Genomic DNA, 12,500 nt, shown 5'->3' with positions numbered 1-12,500 from the left:
ATGAAGAGGTGTGATGAAGAGGTGTGATGAAGAGGTGTGATGAAGAGGTGTGATGAACAGGTGTGATGAAGAGATGTGATGAAGAGGTGTGATGAAGAGGTGTGATGAAGAGGTGTGATGAACAGGTGTGATGAACAGGTGTGATGAAGAGGTGTGATGAAGAGGTGTGATGAAGAGGTGTGATGAAGAGGTGTGATGAAGAGGTGTGATGAAGAGGTGTGATCAACAGGTGTGATGAAGAGGTGTGATGAAGAGGTGTGATGAAGAGGTGTGATGAAGAGGTGTGATGAAGAGGTGTGATGAAGAGGTGTGATGAAGAGGTGTGATGAAGAGGTGTGATGAAGAGGTGTGATGAAGAGGTGTGATGAAGAGGTGTGATGAAGAGGTGTGATCAACAGGTGTGATGAAGAGGTGTGATGAAGAGGTGTGATCAACAGGTGTGATGAAGAGGTGTGATGAAGAGGTGTGATGAAGAGGTGTGATGAAGAGGTGTGATGAAGAGGTGTGATCAACAGGTGTGATGAAGAGGTGTGATGAAGAGGTGTGATCAACAGGTGTGATCAACAGGTGTGATGAAGAGGTGTGATGAAGAGGTGTGATGAAGAGGTGTGATGAAGAGGTGTGATGAAGAGGTGTGATGAACAGGTGTGATGAAGAGATGTGATGAAGAGGTGTGATGAAGAGGTGTGATGAAGAGGTGTGATGAACAGGTGTGATGAACAGGTGTGATGAAGAGGTGTGATGAAGAGGTGTGATGAAGAGGTGTGATGAAGAGGTGTGATGAAGAGGTGTGATGAAGAGGTGTGATCAACAGGTGTGATGAAGAGGTGTGATGAAGAGGTGTGATGAAGAGGTGTGATGAAGAGGTGTGATGAAGAGGTGTGATGAAGAGGTGTGATGAAGAGGTGTGATGAAGAGGTGTGATGAAGAGGTGTGATGAAGAGGTGTGATGAAGAGGTGTGATGAAGAGGTGTGATGAAGAGGTGTGATGAAGAGGTGTGATGAAGAGGTGTGATGAAGAGGTGTGCTGTGGTGCGTTCAGGTACCTGGACCTGCGTTGATTGCGGCTGTTCATCCGGGCGGCGGCCTGTTGCTTCAGGTGGATCATGTCCTCCAGCAGGTGTCCCTCTCTGACCTTCTCCTCCCGGAGTCTTGACTCCGCCCCCCTCTGTCGCTCCAGCAGGAAGTCGTACTCCATCTTCAACGCCCCGTTCTCCTCCTGAACCTGCACCGCCCGCCCCTGCAGCTCCTGACGGACATCGAACGCGCCTGCGAGACGACGGCGCTCCGCCAGCAGGCTGATGGACCCGGGGAGGAACACTTTTAATCCTTCCAGGTCACTGTGACCTTTGACCTATTTTTAAACTTCAAATCTCAGATGCGGCTGCGTTTCTATTTTTCACTAATTTTATAAAAAAAACTAAATGTTTAAATGTGGTCGAGGTTTTTAATTCTAAACTTCATGAGAATCAGTTTGTTGCTCAGAACTGTGACTTCACAGAGAAGCAGCTGCAGTCAGCTGAGCAGACGAGCCAATCAGCTGCCAGCATCCGGGCGTGGCGCTCACCTGGAATCCTGCTCGTCCAGAAGCAGCAGCTTGATCTTCATCTGCTGCTGCAGCTCCAGCACCTGGAAGGCCAACTGCACAACAACAAGAGAAGAAGAAGAAGAACATGAAGAGTGTCCAGGACCAGTGGAACAAGGTCATGTGACCACTTCCTGTTTCCAGGTGACGTCACGTCTGATGAAGACTGAGACGTCAGGTCTGAATAAACAGGTCCGGATCCAGGACCTGAACCAGGAAGCAGGTTTGGGGTCATCAGGTCACTTCAGGTGAACTTCAGAGTCTTCAGTCCTATGAAGCTCGTTACTGGTTGTCGTGGTAAATCACCATGGTAACGTACGCTGAGCAACTGACCCGCTCCAGGTTAAGTTGGAGATAAGAGATCAAACAGTATGAAGCTCCGCCCACTGACCGATCACTTCCTTTGAACCATGACGTCATGTTCTCAGAGTCTGTGGAGGACCAGGATCTCAGAGGAGGACCAGGGTCTTCAGAGACCCACGAGATCCTCTGTTGTTGTAGTTGTATTGTTGTGTTGTTATTGTGTTGTAGTTGTATTGTGTTATTGTTGTGTTGCTGGGCGCTCTGACCTCTCCTGTTGTTTTCTTCAGTTGGTCGTTCTGGTTCAGTAGAGACGAGACAGAGCTGCTGTCAGTGCAGGGACGTCTGGACACACAAAACAAACACACACTATTGACACACACTTGTCGCCCTATAGTTGCAATACAATATCGAACTATCTCAACCCTCAAAATGTCCATTGAAAAAGTGACAAAATGTCCTCACAAAGATGGTATTGAGCTGAAATTGGCTTCATAACTATAGAAAGACAAGCGCACACACACACCTACACACACCTACACACACCTACACACACACACACACACACACACACATGTTACCTGCTCAGGATTCCATTGGTCAAACTGGATTTATACAACAGCCGAGAGTCTGAGAACAAACAGAAAACAGAGTCAAAACGGGATAGTGATCCAGATCCTGATCCAGATCCTGATCCAGATCCTGATTTTCACCTGATATGAGCAACATCACACAATTAAATAAAAAAAATCAAGAAAAAACATAACTTTTGAAAAAGACGTAAGGAGAAGAAAACTGTGACTTTCACTAAAGTAAGATTTTTTATGATATTTCTGTTTCAGTCTTTCTTTGTTCACACTGACGTCAGAGAATCACTTTTTCATATTTGAGATTTGTTGATGAAATGTTTTTCTTTCACTCGTGAAGAGTCGGTTTGTTTCCAGCTGACGAGTCTCAGAGATTTGATTATAACACAAGAACATTTTCAGTCTCGTAAACTGAAATATGAATCACATTTTTTTTAAACTGGCTCCAGATCACAGTAACAACAATACATAACAGGAGTATAGAGTTAAAATATAAATATAAAGCCTATACGGAGTAATAAACTTCATTAATAACGCTATAGATAAATAAATGTTTCCTTATAATAATACTAATAATTAGGTAGTAGTCAGAGGTACTGATCATAATAAACAATATGAACATGGTTCGAATGAAGACACTTTAAAGAGTGAGATCCTGTTTGTGATTTAAATAAAGTTTTTGGTGATGAAACCAAGAAGAAACAAACTGAGCCAGACTACAGAGAATAACAACAACAACAACAACAACAATGATCAGAGTAATTGTTATTGTTGTGATATTCAGGTTCCCTTCTGGTTCCCTTCAGGTTCCCTTCTGGTTCCCTTCTGGTTCCCTTCAGGTTCCCTTCAGGTTCCCTTCTGGTTCCCTTCTGGTTCCCTTCTGGTTCCCTTCAGGTTCCCTTCTGGTTCCCTTCAGGTTCCCTTCTGGTTCCCTTCTGGTTCCCCTTCTGGTTCCCTTCAGGTTCCCTTCTGGTTCCCTTCTGGTTCCCTTCAGGTTCCCTTCTGGTTCCCTTCAGGTTCCCTTCTGGTTCTTACAGAAGTGGATCACGTCCTGGAACGAGTCGCTCTGGTTCCGGTCCCGGGTCTTCAGCTGCCGGACGATGTGTCTCCTCCAAGTGTCCCCGTGTCCCCCGTGTCCTCCGGAACCTCCGTGTCCTCCGTGTCCTCCGTGTCCTCCCGGGGACGCGACGCTGTCCGCGGCCATGATGTCCACCGGAGCCGCAGAGACACGTCCTCCGCCCCGGTCCCCCCCCCCCCGGTCCCGCCCCCGGGCCCCGCCCCGGTCCCCGCGACGCGACGCCACTTCCTGTTGATTGTTTGTTTGTTAGTTTGAGTTTGTCACACTGAAGGGGGCGGGGCTCCACATGCCAGCTGTCGGGTGTCTGAGCCAATCAGCGCCGAGCTCATACATCCGCGTTCCGACCGGAGCTGACGTCACAAGAAACAAACACTTGTGATGTTATGAATCCATCTCTTTGTTTATTCATCCACAGATGAAATGAGTGGCGCCAAACCGGCCAATCACAGACATTCAATAACTTTAATCATAAACATGTGTCGTGACAACGTAAAACAAGATGGACGACATGACGTCTCTCAGGAGGGAAACCAACCGCTCTAGATCGCCCCCTGGTGTCTGGCTGCGGTACAGATCATAAACCTCCATGTTAGCAGATGGGAGCAACATGAAAAATCAAAGTAGACGTTTAATAAATGTTTGTAAAGATGGTTTCTTTCATCTGCAGCTGCTTCGTAGCAGGATTGATCAAAACCACAGAGCAGATTTCTGTGAAATATTGTGGAACCTGAAGAAGATTCAGTAAATGGATCAGATATAAAACTTCCTGAGGGAATAAATCCTGATGGAAACAAACAGCGATTTGAATTGGTCCAAACATAAACCTGGTGAATTTAAATGTGGTTTCATGATGAGACTGTTGAAGGTTTGAACTGAGAGTTTTAATTTAATTAATTTAGTTTTAATTATACAATTTGTAATTTTAAGGCAGAATGAAAAACATTTTAAAAGTGTAAAATTGAGATGATTTCACAGCTTTTCTGTTGAAGATGAAAGTCAACGCACATTAATAAATAATAATAATGAACATTTCTGTAAATGAGCAGGTTCAGCACCTGGGCTGATTTTCCACTGTCGTCCCTCTGCAGGTGTGAAAGTGTTTGGAATCTTTTCTTTGTTTCAGCTCAGCTGAATAATATATAAAATTATATGAGAAATGAGACTTTAAGAAACATGTAAAACAGGTTTATTTACAAACAGTGACGTGATTTAAAAACAACACAAACACGCTTGATTTAATACTGATCGTAAAAACTTTACATATTTATGAAATGTGATTGAGCAGCGACTCCTCCAGCCTCCGCGTCGCTCTCATACTTCCTGTCGTGACTCCAGGAGAAAAACACAAACAAACCAACACTTTTAATGTGTGAAGTCAAAACATGTTACAGTTCTGACGATAAACTAGATATTAATAAGATTGACGTGTCCTGGCGATCAGATCCGGTTCAGTTTGTTCTGTGTCATCTGCAGCAGCAGCTCAGAGTATTTCTCCAGCAGAGACATGGTCCCTGCAGCCTCCCGTCCACCAGGGGGCGTGCTGCCGCCCTGCAGGACCACCTGCAGCTCAGAGTGAACCGATTCAAACGCCTCCTGCAGGACAGAGGACATCTGCAGCCGCTGCTCCACAAAGCCAAGCGACTCGCCGAGCTGCAGGGAGGAGAAGACGTAAACAGTTAACAAACATATCTGGACCTGAACTCCTGCAGTGAGAGAGTTGATGCGTGAGGAACCTGCTGGCGGAGGCGCAGGGCGCGGCGTGCCGTGTGGCGCAGCTCGTTGGCGACTTGCTGACACTGCTGCAGCGTCACCGCCTCGTCAGCGAGGGGGGGGCAGGGTCTGTCTGAAGGTGGACAGGAGGTGGGGGGGCCACGGGAGGAATCATCAGCAAGGGTCTCGTTTGAATCTGGATCAGAAATAAACATCAAGAACCAGAAAAAACAGTTCATACCCCCCCCCCCCAAGAAAAAGTCATGAATAAAACTCGTGCTGCTGCAGAATCCACGAACCAAAGCAGCTTCTGTGTTTAGATATATTTCTATATACTTTTTTTCAGATTCATAAGAGGTCACTGTGACCTTTGAACCTGAAACTTTATGACTTTATCTGAGAATCGTAGTTTCCTTCGAGCAGTCTGGAAGTCAAGGTCACAGTGACGTTGACCTTTGACCTCCTGGCACCAAAATCTAATCAGTTCATCACTTGGCGTCTCCGGCACCGGAGCGGGAAAATTTAAAATAATGCTTCGGTCATATTATCAGGTAACACCAGATTTACCCAGAAACCCTTTCTTCCTACCTGGACCGGCCCTCTCCCCAGAGACAGGGCAGGTGGATGTGATAAAGTGGGCGGGGCTCGGGATTAGCGTTTGGTTTTGATTCGTCGGCGTATTTTCAATGCTGCTGGTGCTCCACCTGCTGGCTCCGCCCTCGGTGGGCGTGGTCCACACCTGAGGGCTGGTCTCTGCAGGCAGATGAAGCCGAGGATTCTGGGAGGACGGAGCGACGCTGACGGACGCAGAAGAAAAACAGATTTGACCACGAAACATTTTTCTCTTTTATCTTATTAGAAATACAATCATCTCAACGTGGTCAAAGTTTTTTATCTTTATCACAAATATTGTCTTAAAACCTGCAAATTTCTCTTCAAACTGTTTATTCTAAAAACGTTTTAACAACGGTTTCTAATTAAAAAATATTTTGAGTATTTATCGTAAAAATGTCAAATGTTCGTCTCAAACCACGTGTTGGACCCGGTCCAGCTGGAGGACCAGGGGCGCTGGCTGTTACCTGCTGGCCTGGTCCTCGGGGGGGTCCGGACCAGGAGGCGGGTCTGAGGAGGACCAGAGGTTTTCCTTCTCCTGCTCCTGGGCGGTGGGGGGGTCCTGGCTCACTTTGGACCGGGAGCTGGCGGTGGTTCCCAGGTATCCGAGCCGAGACGCCCGCTGCTGAGCCGCAGACAGCGTGCTGTTGGTGGAGCTGACCTCTGATTGGTTGAAAGAAACAGACGGTCAGGAAGGAAACACTCAGGTGAGTGACCTCTGACCCGCATCATGACGACCACGGCGAGCCGGTCAAAGTTCAAACGGGGACGTGATGGTTTGACTTCAGACTAACAGTCAACGATAAATGTTGATTAATGATTAAATGTGAGCGTCTGTGACATCATCATCAATCATGTGACCAGAACCAGAACCAGCGTGAACCACAGACCAGGAGAGTCCACATCAACACCAGGTGACCTTCACAACAGAAACAAGCAACACCCAAGTGACTCTCACACAGACACACACACACAGACACAGACACACACACACACACACACACACACACACCTCCCAGCGTCTCTCTGCACTGAACGACCACCACAGTGTGGCGTCGTCGACGTGTTGGGCGGCGAAGGGGCTGATGGGATATAATGGAGGACGCTCTTCTACGGAGGATGGATGGGCTGCATCTCACTGTGGTCACACACGCACGCACACAAACAAACACGCACACAAAAAACAAACACGCACACAAACAAACACGCACACAAACAAACACACAAACACGCACACAAACAAACACGCACACAAACAAACACGCACACAAACAAACACGCACACACACCATATTGTATTTTAACATATCTATTTTATATTCTTAGGGCTGGGCGATGCGTTTCCAAATCAATCAGGGTTATTCCAAACTGTTTCCTGGTCTAATGAGCGATTCCTGTAACAGCCGCTGCAGAGATCACATGATAAAACAAACACAACTCACCGCTGCTCGTGTCCCTCAGAGTCGACTCGCTGCTCGACTCGTTGTCCTGGAAACAAACAGCGATCACACAAGCTTCAGACGCGTCATGTTGAGGATTTACATGAACTGTGACAGGAAAAGTTCCAGAACAGGATCGGAGAAACTGACTGGATGTGTATTTGCAGATGTAAAGTTCTGCTTCACATTTAAAACAGTAGAGCTCTTCTCTTGAATTCCACTAACAGCCAATGAGAGGTCTGCTTCCTACCGACGTGTTGTGGACGCTCTCCTCTGAGATCCTGGTCGGGACGGAGACGGGAGGCGGAGCTCGACTCGGCCACACCCTGAAGAAACCACAATGACAAGCAGTCATCACTATGACAACAACCACCACACAAAGCCAGCAACCGCCTCCTGTGGGTCAAAGGTCACCGGACCCACCTGAGCCGGTCCTGGAAGCGGGACAGGAAGCGGGCGGAGATGCTGAGTCGAGGGTTCAGGAAGTGCTTTTCCTCCAGAGGCTGCAGAGTCCTGAGGTCAGTGTCGAACTTCTCTGAAAGGTCAAAGTTCACCGGCAGCAGCAAGTTATTCTTATAAAAATATAACTTATGATAAACAGTCTCAAACGTAGCTTGTTAGCTTCCACAGTGGCTCACAGATAAAGAATGAGGCCAGAGCAGGCTGTCCTCCCTGCAGCTCCAGAGAGAGGACAGAGGCAGAGAGGACATGAGACACATTACAGCAGGTGTTAAGACTTTGAACCACTGATGTATCATCTTAGGAAACCAACACCTCACATTAAATCACAGAACGGTGTCGGCCCTTTAAGTCTCTGATGTCGCTCGTACCTTCGCTCAGACTCGACGCCAGCGTATCAAAATGGTTCTTCAGCAGGTTCCTGTCCTCGTCGTCCTCGGGACCCAGGCTGCCAGCGGAGCTGCCCTGACTCAGCGAGTCCGTGTCTGTGAAGGAGCACAGAGCTCGTTACTTCACCAACATCCAACCAACATCCAACCAACATCCAACCAACACAACTCAGGACATGAAGTCTGCAGCAGGAACTGATCGGAGGTCAGACCGGCATCAAGGGGCTGCTCCACGCTCCCTGCAGAGCCCTCAGAGCAGGCGGAGTCTGGGCTCAGCTGAGTGCGCCACACTGGCTCCGCCTCCTGACCTCTGACCTCCAGCTGGGTCAGAAGACTCTGTGGGTCGGGGACGGCTTCAACGTCAAGCTTCCTGAAGACAACAAACACGCAAAACAAGCAAATTAAAAGCAAATCAGAAGCAGGTGAGACTGTGGTGCTGTGCCGCCTCTCACCTGTGGGTGGCGCTGCTGCTGGGCTGGAGGACACAGCTGCTCCTCTTCTCACCTGCAGGGGGCAGCACCTGAGCACCAGCACACACCGACAGGAAAACAATATTTGGTTTGCAACGCTTTTAGTGGAAGATGGTGGAAACATTTTATCTTCTGAAGAATTTTTGTACAGTTTGAATGAAACTGTTTCTTCAGTCTCTTCATTCCAATAAAACAAGTCCAGAGTTAAAGTTTCTCCATCTGTGTGATCAGGGAGGAACAGAAGAAAACCAACATGGAAGCACAGGCCACACCCTCCTGGGAGATGAAGCTCCAAACCTGAAATAGAAAAGGTTAAACTGTCCGGCCTGGAACTGAAAGCTCACCTCCTTCTCCTCCTTCTCCTCCTTCTCCTCCTTCTCCTCCTTCTCCTCCTTCTCCTCCTCCTTCTCCTCCTTCTCCTCCTTCTCCTCCTTCAGCAAGCTCTCCACACTCTGAGGAGGAAAGTCTCTGTCGTCCTCCTCCTCCTTTCCATCTTCTTCCTCTTGGTTCTCTCCCAGCAGACTCTCCAGACTCTGGGGGTGGAAGTCTTCGTCGTCTTCGTCCTCCTCCTCCTCCTCCTCCTCCTCCTCCGGACTCTTGGGGGGGCTCGGGGAGCAGTTGGAGCAGATAGTCAGAGGATTCAGCTGTTCTGTCCACCGACTGCGACCCTGACGAGGCCCCGCCTCCGGTTGGCCGGCAGTGGAGGCTCCGCCCTGTCCCTGCTGAGGACACAAAGAGCTTCATCATCAGAGTGAACACAGGACTGAGGATCTGCTGCTGATCATCAGACGTGAACTGACCACCTTTCTGAACCACAGGGGCAGTTTCCCGTTGGTCTGCAGCTGCGGAACATCTGAAACACAAAGAGAAACCAGATTCAAACCTACGCCCAATGACCTCATGACCACAAGATGGCAGCGCTTGTATCCGAGATATTCTAAGATTCATTTTAACAACTTGAATATTAAAAAAACTTTATTGATCAGAGAAACTGAAGTAAATGTCCTCTTCCTCACCCTGAGCAAAGTCCTGTCTGGTTGGAGTCCGGAGGTCAGGCTCCTCCTCCTCTTCCTCCTCCTCCTCCTCTTCCTCCGCCTGGCGCAGCTGAGACGAGGGAACAGTGATGAACGTCTCCCTCCTGAAACACGTTGGACCACAGACACAATGTCAACCACAAACATGTCCGCTCCTGCGTCCTCCATGGTCGACTCAGCAGCTCACCCACCTGATGTTCAGAGGTTTCTGGTGGCGGGCGTCAGGTGCAACTTTCAGGCCCCGCCTCTTCCTCATGGTGGAGGTCATCTGAGCATCGAGTCGCCACACAAACACACAACTAGGCACACACACACACACACACACCGTTAGAAACAGAATGGCAGAGTTGGGGGTTTGCTGTGACCTCAGCAGTTTACCTGTCTCCTGACACAGTGATGAGATGTCGACAGTCGGGACTGAACCTCATACACGTGACGATCTCTGAGGACACAAGGACACAAGGACACAAGGACACAAGCACACGTTGAACCCCGGAACATACATGCTGCACACGTGTGGACAGGGGAGCTGGATTTACTCACCTGCATGTCCGAACAGGGTGGCCACACACTCTCCTGACTCGTAGTCAAAGATGGTGATGTTTTTATCTGAGCAGCTGGTGGCGAAGAAGCTCCCGGACGGATCCATCTGAACCTGCAGGGAAACCCAGTTCTCGTCTCACGGGTTGGACTGAGGACGTGTTACGCTGAGATGTAGAAACCAGAACACGTGCTCACCTTCAGCAGAGCTCCTTCGTCGCTGGACGAGCCTTTCAAACACCTCTTCAACTTCCCAGTTTCCACGTCGTAAACTCTTAAAATACAGAGACATCAGATCATCTGGAGCAGGAACAACTTCTTGTTTTCCATCAGACGTCCCGGTAGGTATTTCTTTACCTGATGTTTCGGTCCTGACAGGCGATGACTACGTGCTTTTTGGAGGAGTCCAGGTCCATGTCGTACAGAGTCGTCTTTTCCACCACGTGATGACTCCTGGAAAATGACAAACCCTCCGCCGTCTGGACGACAGATCGGATCAGACCACGGTTCAGTCACAGGGAATCATGGGAAACAGGAAGTGTTTCATTCTAAATAAAACCGACCTGTTCAGCCGTCTGGAAGTAGATGCTTTTGTCGGCTCCACAGCTCACGATCTGAACCTCTGGACTCTCACCTGGAGAACAGGTTATAAACATCATTTTACTTTCTGATTTCTAACTTCATCCTCTGCTGACTCCTCTTGCTCAGAGAACTCAGTCACCGGTGAACTTGACGGCAGTGATGGAGGCTGAATGGTCGTTCAGAGTCTGTTCCAGATTGTAGTTCTTCTCCAGGTTGAAGATGTGGATCAGTCGGTCCCGGCTGGCCGACGCCAACAGCTTCAAACCTGAAACGACCACACAGAAGGTGGCGCTATGACATCATCATCATCATCATCATCATCATCATCTTCATCATCATCTTCTTCATCCCGATGGCGACCTGGGAGCTGAGGTCTTACCTGTGGAAGTCGGCGAGAACTCCAGACACAAAACCTCAGAGTCATGAGCCTCGATCTTCACCAGCTCATCCAGAAACTCTAGAGCGAAGATACTGAAGAGACAGTGACCTCATCACACACCTGCCCCCACTCTGTGTGTGTGTGTGTGTGTGTGTGTGTGTGTGTGTGTGTGTCTCACCGAAGGTTTCCACAGCGGTCTCCAGCAGCCAGGTGTCGACCGTCCGGACTGATTCCCAGCACTCGGATCCCAGACTTCCCATCAGCCCCTGCTGCCTCGGCCTTCCTCCCCTCCGCCTGCAGGTGCTGCGTATTCTCGCCAACGTACACAATCCTGGACAGGTCCTGTAGAGCACACACAACCCACTCAGTGTGTGCGTGTCTTGTGTTGCAGTACCGGTTCCTGCCTGTGTGTGTGTGCGTGTCTTACGTTGCTGTACAGGTTCCTGTGCGCTGTGGCGGCAGCGGGGGGGTCGGCGTGCCACACTCTGATGGTGTTGTCAGAGGAGCAGGTGAGGAAGGAGGAGGGAGGCAGACACGCCCGGGACACGTGTGACAGCTGAGGATACACCTGAGGACAGGTGTTAGCAGCTGTCAGTCATCTGCTCCATCACTCCATCACTCCATCACCCCAGCACTCCATCACCCCAGCACTCCATCACTCCATCACTCCATCACTCCATCACTCCAGCACTCCATCACTCCAGCACTCCCATCACTCCATCACTCCTTCACTCCATCACTCCATCACTCCAGCACTCCCATCACTCCATCACTCCTTCACTCCATCACTCCATCACTCCAGCACTCCAGCACTCCATCACTCCAGCACTCCCATCACTCCATCACTCCATCACTCCATCACTCCAGCACTCCAGCACTCCAGCACTCCAGCACTCCAGCACTCCATCACTCCATCACTCCCATCACTCCATCACTCCATCACTCCATCACTCCAGCACTCCATCACTCCATCACTCTGCACCGACGGCATCGAGACAAACCAGGCGACACCCGCTCCTCACACACGTGTCAGATCACAGTGTGTGTGTGTGTGAGAGTGAGTGAGTGAGTGAGTGAGTGAGTGAGTGAGTGAGTGTGTGAGTGTGTGAGTGAGTGAGTGAGTGAGTGTGTGAGTGTGTGAGTGAGTGAGTGAGTGAGTGAGTGAGTGAGTGTGTGAGTGTGTGAGTGTGTGAGTGAGTGTGTGTGTGTGTGTGTGTGTGTGTGTGTGAGTGTGTGTGTGTGTGTGTGTGCAGGCTCTGTGTGTGGGACCATCCTACAGAAGCGATTCCTTTACAGTTACCAAGCGGTGCAGATCCTTGGACCCGCTGGTTTCTGC

General features: G+C 49.3%; 2 protein-coding genes across 6 annotated transcripts in view; both read right to left on the bottom strand.

The window, feature by feature from the left end:
* The window catches only part of LOC133003983 (protein Atg16l2), a 13,638-nt gene extending 9,928 nt beyond the window's left edge, over positions 1–3,710 (bottom strand). For both annotated transcript variants that reach the window (XM_061073827.1, XM_061073829.1), the window contains exons 1-5: positions 3,508–3,710; positions 2,467–2,515; positions 2,155–2,230; positions 1,568–1,641; positions 1,047–1,298 (exon numbers count right to left, since the gene is read on the bottom strand). In XM_061073827.1, coding sequence (XP_060929810.1) covers positions 1,047–1,298; positions 1,568–1,641; positions 2,155–2,230; positions 2,467–2,515; positions 3,508–3,676 — 620 coding nt within the window. In that variant the 5' untranslated portion in view covers positions 3,677–3,710. The remainder of the gene's footprint in view (positions 1–1,046; positions 1,299–1,567; positions 1,642–2,154; positions 2,231–2,466; positions 2,516–3,507) is intronic.
* Positions 3,711–4,719: 1,009 nt separating this feature from the next.
* wdr62 (WD repeat domain 62) overlaps positions 4,720–12,500 on the bottom strand; it is a 12,965-nt gene continuing 5,184 nt past the window's right edge. For 2 of the 4 annotated variants that reach the window (XM_061073804.1, XM_061073806.1), the window contains exons 10-32: positions 11,592–11,732; positions 11,343–11,506; positions 11,165–11,256; positions 10,925–11,050; positions 10,767–10,837; positions 10,561–10,682; positions 10,402–10,477; positions 10,207–10,318; positions 10,042–10,105; positions 9,855–9,962; positions 9,646–9,767; positions 9,430–9,482; positions 8,974–9,351; positions 8,612–8,679; positions 8,372–8,529; positions 8,142–8,255; positions 7,735–7,846; positions 7,562–7,637; positions 7,315–7,360; positions 6,340–6,535; positions 5,849–6,057; positions 5,284–5,456; positions 4,720–5,200 (exon numbers count right to left, since the gene is read on the bottom strand). In XM_061073804.1, the coding sequence (XP_060929787.1) occupies positions 4,988–5,200; positions 5,284–5,456; positions 5,849–6,057; positions 6,340–6,535; positions 7,315–7,360; positions 7,562–7,637; positions 7,735–7,846; positions 8,142–8,255; positions 8,372–8,529; positions 8,612–8,679; positions 8,974–9,351; positions 9,430–9,482; positions 9,646–9,767; positions 9,855–9,962; positions 10,042–10,105; positions 10,207–10,318; positions 10,402–10,477; positions 10,561–10,682; positions 10,767–10,837; positions 10,925–11,050; positions 11,165–11,256; positions 11,343–11,506; positions 11,592–11,732 (2,994 nt within the window). In that variant the 3' untranslated portion in view covers positions 4,720–4,987. The remainder of the gene's footprint in view (positions 5,201–5,283; positions 5,457–5,848; positions 6,058–6,339; positions 6,536–7,314; positions 7,361–7,561; positions 7,638–7,734; positions 7,847–8,141; positions 8,256–8,371; positions 8,530–8,611; positions 8,680–8,973; positions 9,352–9,429; positions 9,483–9,645; positions 9,768–9,854; positions 9,963–10,041; positions 10,106–10,206; positions 10,319–10,401; positions 10,478–10,560; positions 10,683–10,766; positions 10,838–10,924; positions 11,051–11,164; positions 11,257–11,342; positions 11,507–11,591; positions 11,733–12,500) is intronic. The other 2 variants (XM_061073805.1, XM_061073807.1) reach the window with 2 other exon arrangements.

Source organism: Limanda limanda, chromosome 6 (genome assembly GCF_963576545.1).
Source record: "Limanda limanda chromosome 6, fLimLim1.1, whole genome shotgun sequence".
Classification (NCBI taxonomy): Eukaryota; Metazoa; Chordata; class Actinopteri; order Pleuronectiformes; family Pleuronectidae; genus Limanda; species Limanda limanda.
This window is presented reverse-complemented; position numbering and strand designations above follow the sequence as displayed.